Genomic DNA, 16,940 nt, shown 5'->3' on the forward strand with positions numbered 1-16,940 from the left:
TGACTGTCACCCATGCCTGCCTGGGATGCTCTCCCTCCTCACCTTCACTACCATGATTCACTGTCTTCCTTTAAGAATCATTTCAAATTTCATCTTCTGCTGGATGCCTTTTTTGTCTCTTTCCACCTCCCATTTCCCTTTCATCTACTTTGTAAATATCATGTATGCATAGAGTTATTTGCATATATGCAAATATACCTTTGCCTTTCTTTCTATCCCTAATACTTACCACAGTGCTGAACAACACATAGTAAGATTTTAATAAATGCTTGTTGACTAACTGAAGACAAAGGAAGAAAGGGGGAGATCAGGAAGAGGAAGATTGGAGCAGATGAGAAAAAAATAGAGAAGAATGGTATATGTAGAGAAGGTGAGATGAGGTGAAAGAAAAATGAAAGAGAAAGAATAAAGAATGCATGAAAAAACAGTCACCAAGAACTTATTTTGTGACCAATACTGAGTTCAAATGCTGAAAATACAAAAAGGAAAGTAAAACAGTCTCTATTCGCTCTCAAGGAGTTTTAGAGCACACTTAAGGGATTTGTGTTTCTGGGCCCACGGAAATGGAGGATTCAGAGCGAATAAACCACCCTTTGTTGAGAGTTGGAGACTTTGAAATAAATGCTGCATTTTTTGAGAATCAGCTTTTATACTAACAGAAGAGAGTTCTACCATTGAACCAGTAATAGGGAGAAGGAATCTCTCCCAAACTAATTTCTTTGTGTAGTGGGTTTTCCCTTCCCCATGTCATTCGAATAAATGAAAGGACAAATAATACATGTATAAAGCATTTTACAGCAGCGTAGAAAGGAAACAAGGGCATTGGACCAAGAGATCTTGCTTTTCTTTCCTGTCGAGCCATTCACTAATCAGCTGTTTCCCTTCATCTTGAAAATAGAGAGAGCTATGTACTAGACGACCTGAAATTCAATAAACAAGCAGTTCCTGACTTTAGGCTCCTTCCGGAATCAGCTTTGGTGAAAATTGTAGGCTGAGATAAATGCTAAAAACTACTACAGGAAATGGCATGTAATGTGAGACCTTGAGCCTCCCGCGATTGGAGGAATCATACCTCATCCTAAGCTTATTAGGTGTAAAAGACGGATGCGATCCCTGTTTATTTGTTCGTGTCTCTATTTTCAGATTTCTTGGAAGAAACTTTACTGAAAATTAAGATCTGAAAATACGATTCTGGAAATAAAAGTAAATATTTAGAAAAAAATTCTCTTACGAGGAAAGTCCTTTTGAGGGGCGGATACCTAATTATGCATTCTTGAACTAGATATTGGCTGTTAGAGCCAAAAGGGGTGGGGAAAAGTTGTTCCCGCCCAGCGTAAGTGGTTTTCAAACAGGTCGGACCCTCGGCTATATAAAAGAGTGCAAGCGCATTCTCCCTTCACAACTCTTTAGTGGTTTGTAGCTATCATGTCTGGGCGAGGCAAAGGCGGTAAGGGGCTGGGCAAAGGGGGTGCCAAGCGGCACAGGAAGGTGCTCCGCGATAACATCCAGGGCATCACCAAGCCTGCCATCCGTCGTCTGGCTCGGCGCGGCGGCGTCAAGCGTATCTCGGGGCTCATCTACGAGGAGACCCGCGGCGTGCTGAAGGTGTTCCTGGAGAATGTGATCCGGGACGCCGTCACCTACACTGAGCACGCCAAGAGGAAGACGGTCACTGCCATGGACGTGGTCTACGCGCTCAAGCGCCAGGGCCGAACCCTCTACGGCTTCGGCGGCTAAATCCCTACCTCCCTTAGAAAATAAAAGGCCCTTTTCAGGGCCACACATTTTTTCCTTCTAAAGACTGTAGCTCTTATGTTTTGACGTTCGTTTTACTCAGGTAGCAATGTGTACAGTGTTTTCTGGCTAAAAATTATAAATTATTATAATAGCGAATATAAAATATTGCACTAACGTTATATCATAAAACTTAGTTTTAGCTATAAACAGACGCGTCAAGAAAGTAGAACAGGTGTTATGCGGCTATCGCTCATAGATTTCTGCAATTAAAAGTTTAAGGTGGGTTTTACGAAGCTAGAATACAGTAATTAAAATAATGCAGGAAAGCCAAGCGTGGTAGTGAACCAGAAAGGATACTGCGCGAGCCAATCGGCTGCTGAGCAGGGAAGAGCTATAGGTCCTCTACCCAATCGGGAGGGATCTGAGCAAAGGAATACAGGTTGCTACCTAAATTAATGTTCTGCTCTGGATTCCCGAAAATCATCACCAAATGGCAAATTATTATCCTATCAGTAGACTTGAACAGGTGAGTCACTAACTACATGACCTTCGACCAGTCCCTATTTCAGTTAGAAAAGAGGAGGACTGCACTAGATTGTCCAGTGCTACGAATCGCTAAATTTATGGCATTGAAGCGTCTTGGAGAGAATAATAACTTGCAAAGATTTCATTGAAGGATTTCACGAGCTGATGTCACAGCCCTGGAGAGTAGGGAGATAACATTTTATACGTCCTTTGCATTTCACTTTAGCACGTTGTTACCTATGTGAGATAGAAGAAACACTAGTTCAATAATTAATATACACGAGACCCCTCCCATTCTCCCTTTCCCCCCAACTACCTTTTTTTTTCCCGTTTCCTTTTCCAAGATCCTGCCCTTCTTAGAAAAAGGTGTTCATTCTAATCCCCAAGAAAACAAGTCCTTTCATACCTGGTTGCTAGGGACCTGGGGGTGGACCTGTTTTGACTTGAAAGAGGAAAGTTTAGGTTAGTGGGGGAAGAAGGGGGTTATGAGTGTCATTTTCTTTTCTTGTTACTTTTTACCAGACAGATCAGGGGATGTCTGACGTTCAAGGCCTAAAGAATAATATAAGCAGATAAATGCATAGAGGGCGGAGGATGATTTCCTCAATAGACAACCAGGGAGTTTCTGAAAACTTCTGAGCAAGCAGGGAAGTGACAGAAGTGGATTCATGTGTAAGGAATAATATTCTGGAATTTTAAAGACTTGATTGTAGGACTAGAGTAGAAATGGGAAGAAAAGTTACAATCTGTCCTAGGGTGGAAAGGGGACAGATAGATAAGAATAGCTATTTTATAACTTTACAAATGTTACATCACTTTATCTTCAGAACAACCCTGGAAGGCAGGTTCTATTGTTATCCTTATTTTTCAGAAGAAGAAACCGACTTTGAAAAAGTTGAAATGGGTTGCCCAGCTAATAAAGAATGACCACACGGCTTAAATAAGTGAGCCTGATTCAAATCTTCCTGATTCTCTGTGCTCTATCCACCGCACAAGTTCGCTGCCTTCTAAATGGAGAAGTATCTGGTTTCTAGAGGTTTAGGGAGGTGTTGCTCGGTTGTTTCAGTCATGCCCGACTCTTGGTAACTCCGTTTGGAATTTTCTTGGCCAGGATACTGGTGTGGTTTGCCATTTCCTTCTCAGCATTTTGCAGATGAGGGTGAAGTGACTTGCCCAGGGTCACATAGCTAGTAAGCGATTGAGTTCAAATCTGAATTCAGATCTTCCAGACTAGGGTGGAGAGAGGGAGGGATGGAGGGAGTAGGGTGGGGGACAGCTCTATCCCCTTTGCCCCCTAGTTGCCAGGGGAGAAGGTAACTGGCTGTATAATGAGTTATGACTGTATGATGAGAGAAGAGTCAAAATATAGCTTTCTTGTTGTGAATATGAGAGTCTGAGTGAATGATAATGCGGTAGACAGAAATAGTCAAATCTGAAACATTTTACCCACAATCTATTTTCCCTAGTACTCACATTCAGTATGCTAACATATAGAAAACGCTCACAGGATCATAGACTGAGTAGGATTAGACTTTAGAAGTCATCTTGTCTAACCCCCTTATTTTTCTGATGTGGAAACCAAGGTCTGGACCTTGATCAAGTAAGCCATGAAAGATCATAGTCCCAGGTTCCCTAGCCAGGTAGTCACTGCTTGATTTTTGTATTGGTATCTTTAACTCCTAGCATAGGGTTTTTGCATTTAGAAAGCACTTCATGTTTTCAGAACTGAACACATGTCCTCTGACTCCAAATACAACACTTTTTAAGACACTGAGGAGTAGGGTTTTTTTGGGAGAGAGGAGGGGAGCTATATGAGAATATTTGGATTTGGACATGGTATTTTGTTGGGGTCCCCTAGACCATTTTGGGGATCCCTAAACCCCAACCCAAGGCTCTTGTCCAGCAAGAGGCCTTGAGCTAGTGAGTAATGAAATGAGGTGGTGAGAACTCCGTTTATTCCAGCTAGCTCACATGGATATATAGTCTTAATTACGTGAACATTCCTAAGCCTATACATTGAACCTATCACCTAACATTATTTCTTATATGGGTGTCTTCTCCACTGGACATCCGGCACTGGATAAAGAACTGCCACATTGCCAACAAAGACGAGACACTTCCTCCTGAAATCCATCTAGTTCCACCCCTACTGACAAGCCCCCAGGTTATCTAGGAAGGCTCTCAGTGTGGCGTCCTGCGATGGACAGGGGTCGGCTCTAACTCATCCCATTACAGTATTTGAAGTGGGAGAATGGGGATCCAGGTAGAGAAGCCTTTTTCCGTGTGTGGAAATGGGGATCAGAACTAAGGAGGATTTCTTTTTGAGTGATCTGGATAGTTACAATTGTTTTGAAGTGAGTTTTATATTGTCAAGGGATTGTGAAGAGATAAGAGCCTCAGACTCCATTGAAGGTTGCTGTGGGGCCATGGATTGACTTGGACAATAGACAGTTTGCCATTATAATATGCATATTTTACTATTTACAAAGAATTTTCATATATGATCTCATGGAATCATGTAAGGAGGCTGTCTCCATGTGGTTTTCAGGGGGGGCAAGAGAAGATCTCTAGTGTCTCCTCCAATAGTTTAATGAATTATTAAGTAGGCCCAGTTGCTAATTTCAGGGACCAGAGTGCTTTGGTATACTTCAACTTGCCTTCCTATTATATTATGTCAACTATTCCAGCTGACCCAGTGGTATCTGCACCAATGGAAGTCCTGAGAATAATAACACCACTGGATCCCAGGCAAACTCCCAAGAGCAGACACAATGCCATCCTTAGAAAAGAGAAAAGAACAAGGCAGAAAGACTAATGCCAGGAAAGGGTCAGGAGGGAGGGGAAGTTGGTTTTATACACTGCATATTCCTGTTCACTGCTCTGGCCCATTCTTAACCTGTGGCTATGTGAACTGATTTTCCAATGCCACATGTTCCTTTGGGGTCTATAAATTGATTTATGAATTTTAATGAATCTTAATAAATGTGAAAGGGATTCTAGCTGCATATCAGTGTGCAGCAAGAGTGATGCCTCAGTGTGTCACCCAAGGGGTCCCCAGGGAGACTGGGAAGAATCTCTGCTAAAGTACTACTTGGGTTCCTGTCTCCTAGATTCGTAACTAGATTTTTTTCACCTGAGGCAAGAACATTTGGTGAGGGAGCAGAGTAACATAAGTGCAATCATGCCAGGAAATGGGTTGGTCAAACTTTTTGCACCTTTGCAGGATTGGGGAGAATGTAGGTCCAGGGTGACAGACACTATAAGACTAAAAGATAGTGACTGCACCACATATTGTAGCCTGGCAGAGGACTAAGAGGTGAGATTCAGAAATACTGGTTCCTAAGAGAGCATAAGCTCATTGGGATCAGGGGTGATAATAATGAAGATGATGATGATGGTGGTGATGATGGTAATGTTTATAATGGTGGTGATGATGATGAGTCATTATCTCTATGGCTTAACATAGTACAAAGCACATACTAGGTACTTCATAAATGTTTGATGATTGATTGATTGAATGTTAAGAGGAAGCATCTCTAACTTGGCTCCTTGAGGGCAAAGCTTCATTAACTCTGTGAGAGTTACAGCTTTGCTTTTAGATCATGGAATTCCATGCTTTGGGCCAGGCCTTTACTGCTCTGACTTCACCTCCTCAGCTATATAATCCAAGAACTGTTTAATATGGCACATGAGTAATTCCACTGTTCATTTCTGCCTTAATAATAATTCAAGTAAATCTGAAAGGGTCCATCAGGATTTAGCAGGACAAAGGATCTAGGTGCAAGTGTACTCCATTGTACAAGCTTTTTATAGTGACCTCTTAGGATTTTAAATTGTTACCTACTTAGTGTAGTGTGGGAAACATTAGCTCACATAAGGCTACCTGGCAGGAAAATATCAGTCTTAGCAGGTCACCAATGCATGCCTTCAGGAAGGACCTGGGCTTCATGTAGCAAGGCCTGGCATTTACTAGCAAGTCAAAGGATAGGACAAGACAAGAGAGGAGTTCTAAGGATTTTACTGGGTCTGTAGCTCATGGGGCTAATTATTTTTAAAGATGTTATTTTCTTCAGCATTTCTTTGGGTCTCCTTTTGTAAGCTGTTGACTTGTTTTTCATGATTTTCTTGCATTGCTCTCATTTCTCTTCCCAATTTTTTCTCCACCTCTATTATTTGGTTTTCAAAATCATCTTTGAGCTCTTGCATGGCCTGAGACCATTGCATATTTATTTTAGAGGTTTTGGATGCAAAAACCCTGATTTTGATGTCTTTCTCTGAAGGTATCCTTTGTTCTTCCTCATCCAAAACGATGGAGGAAAATACCTGTTCACCAAGAAAGTAACCTTCTATAAGTCTTATTTTTTTTCCTCTTTTTTTGGGCATTTTCCCAGACAGTTACTTGACTTTTGAGTCCTTTGTCAAGTGGAGGGTATTCTCTAGGGACCTGTAAGTTCTCATTTCCTCCAAGGTGGCACAATCAAGAGAGAGGAGTGTTTACTCCTTTCCTGGCCTGCACTCTGGTCTGGGAGCAACCACAAGCTTTTCTGCCCAGGATCTGCAAGTAGAATTCCCTCTTTAGAGCCTCCACCAGCTCCACCAGGTAGTGCTCTTCCTCACCCCAGGACCACCATTCAGGGCTGAGATCCAGATGGGCAGCTGGATTCCCCTAGGGGCTTTAGGCTGAGGGCTCCTAAAATGGATGCTGCTGCCTCAGTTACTGCTGCAGCCCCGAGGCCAGGGTCAGACTGCATGCCCTTCTCACTCAGGTGAAAGAGCTTTGTCACTGACCTTTGAAACTGTCTTTGGTGTTTATGGGTTGAGGAATCTGGGAACAGCAGCTGCTGCCCAGGATTCCTCCCCCTGAAGCCTGTTCCAGTCCTGTCCCTGCCAGCACAGTCCAAGGCCAAGGTTGGGCTACGTTCAGTGGCTGAGCCCGGTGCAATAGACCCTTCCTGTGAGCCTTCCAGGCTGTCTTGAGCTGGAAATCTCTTTCACTCTGTTGTTTTGTGGCTTCTGCTGCTCTAGAATTTGTTTAGTCATTTTTTTGGTTTTATTGGTTTTCTACTCTGCCATCTTAGCTCCACTCCCTCACGGAGCTAATTATTAAGAATGTTACCCAGTAAGACAGAAGAATTCATGGCTATAACATGTAAGCAAAAGTATGAATGCTTATGGGAATTGTTAGCATAACTGCTATCTTGTTTCTTATTCCTGGTACTATGTAGACCAGAACATCAATGAAAAGCACAACTGGATTTATTCCTCCCCCACAGCTAGCATTACTCTTAGAAAGAAGACTTAGGTATGAGTGGCCAAGGGGTGTTCTATGGGGAGCAGCAATCCTGGACTCACTCAACCACTAGGATGGTAGTTGTCATTGGCTCCTGAAGTCCATTAGGGATAAATGTTTCTCTTGTCTTGTTTGCTTTGCTGTTTAAGCTATCATTTCTCATTAATCTGCCTCCCTGAGATAAAGCAGGCACATAATTGTGTTGTACCCTGCTCACTGCCATCTCTCCCACCCCCAGACAAAAAACTTCATACCTTTTACAAGGTATATTAGCATCTAAAGTGATGATAAAAATCTAAGCCAGAGCAAAGGACTTGGCTGTATTTTTTCTTTCCTATGGGAGTTTATGAGTCATACCTACTGTATTTTTCCATCTAGACCTTGTGCAACATGTTCTGACTTTAGTCTACTCTTTGATGACTAGGTCTGTTACATTTTACACTACCCCAGGGATTTCCAATACCCTTAGGGCTTTGGGGAATCTCTCTTTTCTGACAAAGATTGAACCTCTGCCAACTGTTTCCTCATTTTTAAGGTCCCATTGATGAGCACCCCAGTTCCATTTAACCATATAATATTGGATTAACTTTTACAAAGGGCTATTTGCTTCAAAGATATAGCAAGAACAGATTTAAAAAGAACACCTCCTGGCCATGCTTTTCCCTACATAACACCACCTCAGTCTAAGGGAAGGGAAAGGCTATTAAGGTAGTAGTTTTGCTCAGTTTCAAAGTAGTATGAGTTCCACCAAGTTCAAGTCCAAAGCTTTGTTCCTCAGTGCTTTGCTGTTGGCCCAGAGGAAATGCCAGGCTTGGATTCTTGGATTCTCAGATCAAAGCAACTCCCTCTAGGCCCCTGGTTGTAGACCCCACCCATTCCTTAAGACTTGGAATGGAAAAGGTCAAGAGAAAAGCCCCCAAATTTCAAGCCCAGGTCTCAGGGCCTCATGGCCTAAGGTGGAAAAGGAGGGAAGGAATGTGGACCTCAGGCTTTCCCATACGAGACCCAGATTTGATTTCTTTCTATGTAATTATAAGGTTTTAGTGCATTCCAACAGCAAGCAAATTGTCCAGAATGTGCTATATCTTTAATATTGCCAAGATGAACTTTTCTCTAAGACTAATTGGACTGGATTGGGACCAGGTAAATTCCTCCATACTCAATAAACTCCAGTGGCTCTCTATTATCTTCAGGATCAAGTATAAAAATCTTCCAGCATTTAATGTCTTTCACAATCCCTTTTCTTCTTACACCTTGCATACACCACACAATCCCCAAATTACTTTGCAATTCATTGACACTGATCTTCTTTGCTATTCCTCAAGTGATTATATCCTCCATAAGAAGCCTCTTCAGATTCCTCTTAATTCTGGTGTCTTCAGTTGATTGTTTCCAATTTATCCTGTATATAGTTTGTTTGCACATCGACATTTGTATGTTACTCTCCTCCCCACCCCTTCCTCCCCATTATACTGAGAATTTTGAGAGCAGAGACTCACCTTTCTTTGTATCCCCAGTGCTTGGCACATAGTGGGTACTTTGGAAATTCTGAAAAAGTATATTAAGCTATCTCAACATAGTTTGGGCTGTAAAACTTAGGCATTTAGGGAAAGAAGATCAATCATATGGACCATGGAAAATAGAGTAGGAAAACCAAAAGATTCAATAAGAAAAAGGCACATTCCTGGGACTGTGGGGAGGGAATGGGGTAACACTTGCCTTTCGCAGACTCTAATTAGGTGTCATCATTGCTTTTGCCTTGAATTATCTCAGGTATAGCATTTTCTATTGCAGTGACTAGTAAACTGGATTGTGTCCAGAACCATTTTGATCAGAATTTAAGATTTAGTAGGTCAGAGGCCTAGCTAATATTCTATTTCCACAATTCAAATCAGAAGCAGTGCAAAGAGTCAGGTAGAGATGAATCAAAGGGCGGGGCCTCCTGGGATGGGGTGTAGCCCTAAGTGTCGCAACAGCCCACCAAGTTGCTCCGAAGGTATCTTCCATTTTATAATCCTCCAGCTAAGAAGGTAAAGTATAACCCTTTATTTCTCTGAGAGGGCTGTTTTTGCCTCAAGGAATGTGCTTTTCACCTTTATATTTAAGGAATTTTTTTTTCCTGACTGGAAAGTCCCAACTGGAGGTTGGGATTTGGAGGCAGGAAGACCTGAGTTTAGATGCCGCAAGAAATTTACCAGCCACGCGACCATGCCTCGCAATCCTAAATTTCCTCATCTGCCCCACTGGGTAATTGTGAGGACAAAACAAGATGTTAAAAAGGCATTGCAAACTTTAAAGTGCTACAAATACCTTCATACCACTTTCCTCTCCCCTCTTGAAAGCTCAGAAATACATGAGACCTTAACCAATAGCTGAGGTAAGTTAGGCAGTTACTACTGGGCAATAGTTTCACAACTAACGTCAGGGTTTCTACCTGTTTTCCTGCAGTCTAGACAATGAATATTTTAAGATCGTTATCCAGGATCTTACTGAAAGAGATGAAATGCCTAGTTTGTTCCCCACACCAAAGTTTTCAAAAAGGTAAGCCATCTCTTTTATGTCTTTGTAGTAGAAAAATAAAATCTCCAGTTAGGAAGAATCAGAGAGTTTGATAGCTTAAAATTTGCACGGTATCATGTAGCTCCTTCCTGATTGGTCGAGCAATTTCTCATGCTACAGCCGGATTGGCCCATGTATTTCTAGCACCTGTGACTGGACAGCCTCACATGGCGCACTTTTTACTTGCGTACGAGAAACCTCTACTGGTTAATAGCCAGACTTAAGCTTTAGAGGATTTGGTAGTACTATACTGCACAACTGCATTTTATCCCCGTCTTGTCTGGAGGTCAGCAAGAATAATAATTTACCAGTACAGAATACCAATAGAAACTTTACGTCCAACTCAAAGGGTTGTTTTTTTCATGTTACCAGATTAAAGGCACACTATTAAAACTTGCCTAAAGTTTTAGCTTCAAGGCGGTCCTTTAACACAACTCAGTTATATCTCTCTTGAAGTGAGAAGCTGAGGGGCCCTTAAAAGGGCCTTTTAATTTCTGGTAAAAGTCTGAATACAGACTGGAAGTTTAGCCGCCGAAGCCGTAGAGGGTTCGGCCCTGGCGCTTGAGCGCGTAGACCACGTCCATGGCAGTGACCGTCTTCCTCTTAGCGTGCTCGGTGTAAGTGACGGCGTCCCGGATCACGTTCTCCAGGAACACCTTCAGCACGCCGCGGGTCTCCTCGTAGATGAGCCCCGAGATACGCTTGACGCCGCCGCGCCGAGCCAGACGACGGATGGCAGGCTTGGTGATGCCCTGGATGTTATCGCGGAGCACCTTCCTGTGCCGCTTGGCACCCCCTTTGCCCAGCCCCTTACCTCCTTTCCCTCGCCCAGACATGACTACCACTACAAGAGTAACAAAACTATGAAAAGAGTAAATGAAGAAGGACTGCCTCTGAGAAGTAGTCACTTATATGGCCTAATGACGGACCTGTTTGAGGACCGCAGACATGGGCGGGAACAAAAAATCTGTTTTCCCCGCCTTTTTTTTATTTTGTCAACTTAAGAAAAAAACTATCTTAAGTTTCTCCCCCTTTACTCCCTCTTTCCCCCCAGATTTTTCTCTTTTCGTCACTAGAAAAGAATTTCCACACGTATTTGTTGGAAAATTCTGCAGAGAGAGTTTGTAATGGACAAATGTGTTTAAGCACAATCTCACTCCTTTTCTACCTGTAGAATTTAGGAGGCCACAAGACCACTGAAAGCTGATTCTTTTCATTATTAGATTCCAGTGTCTCACTATGCAGTTTCCCTTAGGACTTCTTGCATTTGCGTCACTCTGCATCAACTTCTACCCAGGGCAGTGCCAAAATTAAAGAAATGGCTAGAATATACTGAATTATAGAATTTTAGGGCTGAGAGTAAGCCAGCGATCATTTAATCTAAACACTAAATGAAGGAACTGAGGTCCAAGGAAAGCAGAATGACTTCGTCAGCTGCTAAGTGAGCACTACAGGATCCCAGATCTGAATCTTACCCCATCCAGTAGCCTTACTTCTATAAGTTGTTAATTAATGCAAAATGCAGTTGGAAAGGCTCTGAATCTGGATAGAAAGGGTCTGGATTCAACCACGTTTGCGCAGTTTACTTTGGGTAGGACCTTGAGGGAATTCACTTAAACTTTTAGCACTTCAGCTTCCTCATCTGTAAAATGAGATTGGACGGGATCACTATATTGTAAGCTTCTTGAGGGCGAGGGCTGATATTTGCCTCTTTTTGTATCCCCGGTACTTAGTACAATGTCTGGCATATAATAGAAAGTTAATAAATGTTTATTGATTGATTGATTGGATGATAGATAGTATCCATTGTTCCTTCCAGTTCTCATCTGTGATCCTGGAATCCTACTCCTTCAGAGATGTGAGTGGGAGAGCTGTCCTGTGAGGGTTGCGAAAGACATATTTCTGGTTTAATGGTAGATGTCTCCCAGGTTCCTAGTATTTATTATACATTCACTTAAAAATCTCCAATTTTCATTTAAAAAACCACAACCTGTCCCCAAAACAGCCCTAAGGAAATGGTTTGTTTATGCTAGTATACTATACCCTTTCTTGTTTTCTCAGTCTTTCCCCCTGAAATGGCTTTGTATTCACTTTTATACACTTTATATTTACTGAGATGAATATTGTCCACCTGAAAATTTGGTCAAAAAGGCAAACAGGCCAGGGGATATGAAAATCCATATTGTTTATTTGCTTAAAGGTAGCAGATACGTGATCATGGAGGCAAAAGGAAACTTCTGACTGATTGATACAGGAATGACCATGCTTAAATCCATTGTAGGACAATTCCCAACTCAGCATGTCGGTGTCACTCAGATTTATGATTTCCCATATATGATTAACCGTTTTATGGGAAAGAAATTTTCCTAATTGAATGGGTGGTAAATACAATAAGAGAGATGAAAAAGTGTCAGTTGAAATTATGACCCAGGATATCTGTGTTTTCTTTACCCTTAACATGCCATAACATAGTATATGTGAAGTGGACATTATTCCTCCCCCCCCCCCCCCAAAGCCCCTGTGTTGGGGGTGTAAGCTCAGTTCCATGTGGACAGTCTCGGGCGGGTAAAGGTGAGAGCTTCTAAACCTTAGAGTTCTCATGAGGCCCCCCAGGAAACAGCAGGGAATTGAGGAGTGAGATCTCGTGTATTTCCGCCTCTTCCCGTGAGAACATGATGGGAGAGAGCATCCCCGCCCTCGAGACTGGCCCGGATCTGGGCACACCTATTGTAATCTAACAGGCACGGTATTCAGGTGCAAACTATTCGGCAGGAGAGCTTAAGTAGGGTCAGGAAAGCCCGAAGGCTCTTAGCGCTGAGGGGCCCTTACAGGACAGAAGGCCCCTTTTCCTCTCTTCGCTCTTCCCTCCCCCCCTCTCTCCCCACTTCCACTTCTGCTTTCATTCTCTTACTGTAAGATTTTGCCTCCTTGGGAGATTTCCCTCTCTCCTAAGGAAGAATTCCCCCTGCACATGTAACCAAGACCCTGAATAAAGCCTAACCCTTGTTCGACTCTGGAAAGTCTCTTCTCTCATACGTTTATCCGGTTTGGCCAGCCGAAGACCTGTGATAGGTAAGGTTAGACTCGGGTAGCCCTCAGGCCTCTAGGCCTGGCACCCCTGGGTTGAGATAATGTATGTTTAGTTCTAGGCAGGGTTGGGCCTAGTAGCCACTTTCTGTTAGTGGCTACACTCTCTGTTGTACCCCTCTGCCTAGCAGCTGCCTGGGCCCCCCTCTCTGTTGTACCCCTTTGCCTAGCAGCTGCCTGGGCCCCCCTCTCTGTTGTACCCCTCTGTCCAGCAGCTGCCTGGGCCCCCCTCTCTGTTGTACCCCTCTGTCTAGCAGCTGCCTGGGCCCCCCTCTCTGTTGTACCCCTCTGTCTAGCAGCTGCCTGGGCCCCCCTCTCTGTTGTACCCCTTTGCCTAGCAGCTGCCTGGGCCCCCCTCTCTGTTGTGCCCCTTTGCCTAGCAGCTGCCTGGACCCCTATCTCTGTTGTACCTCTTTGCCTAGCAGCTGCCTGGGCCCCCCTCTCTGTTGTGCCCCCTTGCCTAGCAGTACCCAGGAACCCCTGTCAAAACTGTTCTGTGAAAAATGTGTGCTATTGGAACCCCAAGGCTGTACCGGGAAGTGCTAAGGTGCTTAAAAAGGCACACACACCTTTGTTCAGGGCTGCTTCCTTAGTGGACAGCCACCGGCTAATAAAGACGCTCCCAAATTCTCAATTAACTCTTGCCTGTGCTTGTCTCGGTCTGTCCATTTCATATGTCCACAAAATATTAAGATATGGAAAAAGTCCCATTATTCAAGATAGTGTCTTGGGTTAAAAGTCTCATAAAGAAAACTAAGTCAGCCTCATCTAGCTTTGTTGACAAAGGAAGGGGTATCCTCTGAGTTTACTCAGAAAACAAAGAAGCTGTTAGGTCCAGTCTCTTCTTCTGGTTGATAAATTCGGGCTCTGGTCCTTATTAAAGTCCAAAAATTATATTAAATAATTATCAGTATGTATTCCTCCAACCGCAATATAATACATTACTTGAGGGCAGGGACTGTTCAATTTTATCTCTTCAGACCCCTAATATTTTATTTCTTTTCCATTCGTTCTTCATTTCTCCTTCCCAGGAAACTTCGAAGTATTTGTAGCTTGTAAGGAAAGATCTCAATTGTGCATTATTCATTCAGCATTAGTCTTGGCCTAGCCGTATAAACACGTCATCCCAAACACTCGAGCCTCCCAGACTCATCTCTCCCTCCTCCTCCCAGACTTTGCGTACGTACGTGCGCGTGCGCACACACACTCACATAAACCTGAGAGAGCATGCATCTCACTCTAAATTTTAAATCTCACATTTCGCGTTTTGGTCAAAGCTGGAAGATTGGCCAGCTGTAGAATTGATTCTAGAGTTAATGCAGGGGCCAGGAAAGGTGTTTGGGAAAAGTTTGTTTGGTAAAAATAACATTAAAGAAACAAACACAAATCGTTCCTATTTTCAAAAAGGAATTGGTAGCTTGTGTGTAATCCTATTAGGAGCCAATCAACACCTTCTAGCTGGATAGCAGAGTGGTGCAGCGGAAGCGTGCTGGGCCCATAACGCAAAGTTCGATGGATCAAAACCATCCTCTGTTAACAGAGGTTATTTTCAAATTTCGTGAAGTGATAGTGTTGTAATAATGACAATAAGTTTTAAAAACATATGGGGGCAATTGATAAATGGTCAAAGGATATGAACAGGCAATTTTCAGAGGAAGAGGTTAAGGCTATATATAATCATATGAAAAAATGCTCTAAATCACTATTGGTTAGAGAGATGCAAATCAAAACAACTCTGAGGTACCACATCACACCTATAAGATTGGCAAACATGACAGAACAAGAAAATGATAAATGCTGGAGAGGATGTGGGAAAGTTGGAACACTAATTCATTGTTGGTGGAGCTGTGAGTGCATCCAACCATTCTGGAGAGCAATTTGGAACTATGCCCAAAGGGCTACAAAAATGTGCATACCCTTTGACCCAGCAATATCGCTACTAGGACTATATCCCCAAGAGATCATAAAAATGGGAAAGGGTCCCACATGTACAAAAATATTTATAGCAGCACTCTATGTAGTTGCCAAAAACTGGAAGTCAAGGGGATGTCCATCAATTGGGGAATGGCTGAATAAATTATGGTATATGAATGTAATGGAGTACTATTGTGCCATAAGAAATGATGAACAAGAAGACTTCAGAGAGGCCTGGAAGGACTTATATGACCTGATGCTGAGTGAAAGGAGCAGAACCAGGAGAACTTTATGCACAGCAACAACCACAGTGTGTGAGAGTTTTTTCTGGTAGACTTAGATTTTTGTAATAACACAAGAACTTCTTACCAAAAAAAAAAAAAAATCCCAATGGAGGATCTCAAGGCAAAATGCCTGCCACACTCAGAGAGAGAAATATGGAAGTCACTCACATATTGTAGCAGATCATGTTTGTGTATGTGTATGTGTTTGTGTATCATGTTCTGATTTGTTATACGATTTCTTTCATTTATCTTAGTCTGACTACATAGCATGACTATAGTGAAAATATACTCAATAGGAAAGTATATGTAGAATCTTATACAGAATTGTATGCAGTCGTGGGGAGGGAGGCGGGTAGTGGGGGGTAGGTGGGGGGGATAAAATCACAATTATATGGCAGTGATTGTTAAACATTACAAAATAAAAAAAAAAAGATTGACTAAAAAAAAATAAAAAAAATAAAAAAAAAAAACATGGGGGCGAAAGACTGCCCCATGAGTTGGGGAGTATGAATCTGTATACTTGTGGTTATAACTTACAAAGTAAATATTTCTGTGTATATATAAGTTTTTTAAAAAAGCATGTTATTAAAGCATAAAAAGAGGCTGATTTAAAAAGAAAAGTCTACTTTGTATGTACCCTAAATGTAAACACCTTGAAAGTACTCTTTTTCTCACTCTTCCTGGGTGCATAGTAAGCACTTAATAAATGCTTGTTGATTGATTGTTTGAAAGAAGCAGTTTTGTTCCCTTTGTAAGCTTTTAATGTAAATATTATGATTTGTAGCTGAAACTACAATAAATACATTTAGCTGAAATATTTTCTCTTTCCCAAGATTATCTTTATTACTTCATCAATATTCAATCAGGCTATTTTCCAGGACTGGGCCACACTCTTCTCTTTTTTCGAATACATGTACCTCTTCTGGAGATTTCAATGATCGTTTTTGTGTAGAGGCCCCCAAATTGTTATCTTTAATCTCCCTTCTGAATTATAAACACATAGCTTCAACTGCCTGTTAAATATGTCATCTCGAAATCAACATATCCAGAACAGAACTCATGATGTGTTCTGGTAAACCTGGTAAAAGTTCTTCCTATATACACTTCCAATACTTCCAAACATCCAGCTTTACAACCTCAAAGTTATATTTGGTTCTTTCCTTTTCCTCTCAGCTCTTCCCCTGCCATCTCTTCTTTCCCTCCCATTACCACCCCCATCCTATCATTTACCAAGCCTTGTTGATTTTTATCTTCACTGTATCTCTGCAAACTTCCCCTTCTCCACTCATTCAATCATTATTGTCTCTCACCTGGACTAAATTAAAAGCCTCTTAATTGGTCTCCTAGCTTCTAGCCTCTACATTCTTCAATTCATCCTCTATATAGCTGCCGAAATGACTTCCCTATATTTTCTTTTTATTTATATCTTTCACTTTCACATCCCTTTTATTTCCATATGTATCCCTCCCCTTTTGTCTACACAAAGATCCATGTCTTGAAACGAAGAAACGAGAAAAAAGCTATTCAGGAAAACTAAGCAATGC

General features: G+C 42.1%; 2 protein-coding genes across 2 annotated transcripts; one reads left to right on the top strand and one right to left on the bottom strand.

The window, feature by feature from the left end:
- Window positions 1–1,390: 1,390 nt before the first annotated feature.
- LOC140523940 (histone H4) lies at window positions 1,391–1,799 on the top strand. Its single transcript, XM_072638502.1, has one exon. The coding sequence runs from the start codon at window positions 1,426–1,428 to the stop codon at window positions 1,735–1,737; it is 312 nt and encodes a 103-aa protein (XP_072494603.1). The 5' UTR covers window positions 1,391–1,425; the 3' UTR covers window positions 1,738–1,799.
- An 8,780-nt stretch (window positions 1,800–10,579) lies between these two features.
- LOC140523941 (histone H4) lies at window positions 10,580–10,960 on the bottom strand. The gene has a single exon (XM_072638503.1). It carries the CDS (start codon window positions 10,945–10,947, stop codon window positions 10,636–10,638), a length of 312 nt encoding a protein of 103 aa, XP_072494604.1. The 5' UTR covers window positions 10,948–10,960; the 3' UTR covers window positions 10,580–10,635.
- Between the last annotated feature and the right edge of the window lie 5,980 nt (window positions 10,961–16,940).

This window comes from Notamacropus eugenii, chromosome 2 (genome assembly GCF_028372415.1).
Source record: "Notamacropus eugenii isolate mMacEug1 chromosome 2, mMacEug1.pri_v2, whole genome shotgun sequence".
Classification (NCBI taxonomy): Eukaryota; Metazoa; Chordata; class Mammalia; order Diprotodontia; family Macropodidae; genus Notamacropus; species Notamacropus eugenii.

Bases quoted from the DNA above. Each gene is read 5' to 3' on its own strand.
- LOC140523940 (XM_072638502.1), top strand. From the start codon at position 1,426: ATGTCTGGGCGAGGCAAAGGCGGTAAGGGGCTGGGCAAAGGGGGTGCC.
- LOC140523941 (XM_072638503.1), bottom strand. From the start codon at position 10,947: ATGTCTGGGCGAGGGAAAGGAGGTAAGGGGCTGGGCAAAGGGGGTGCC.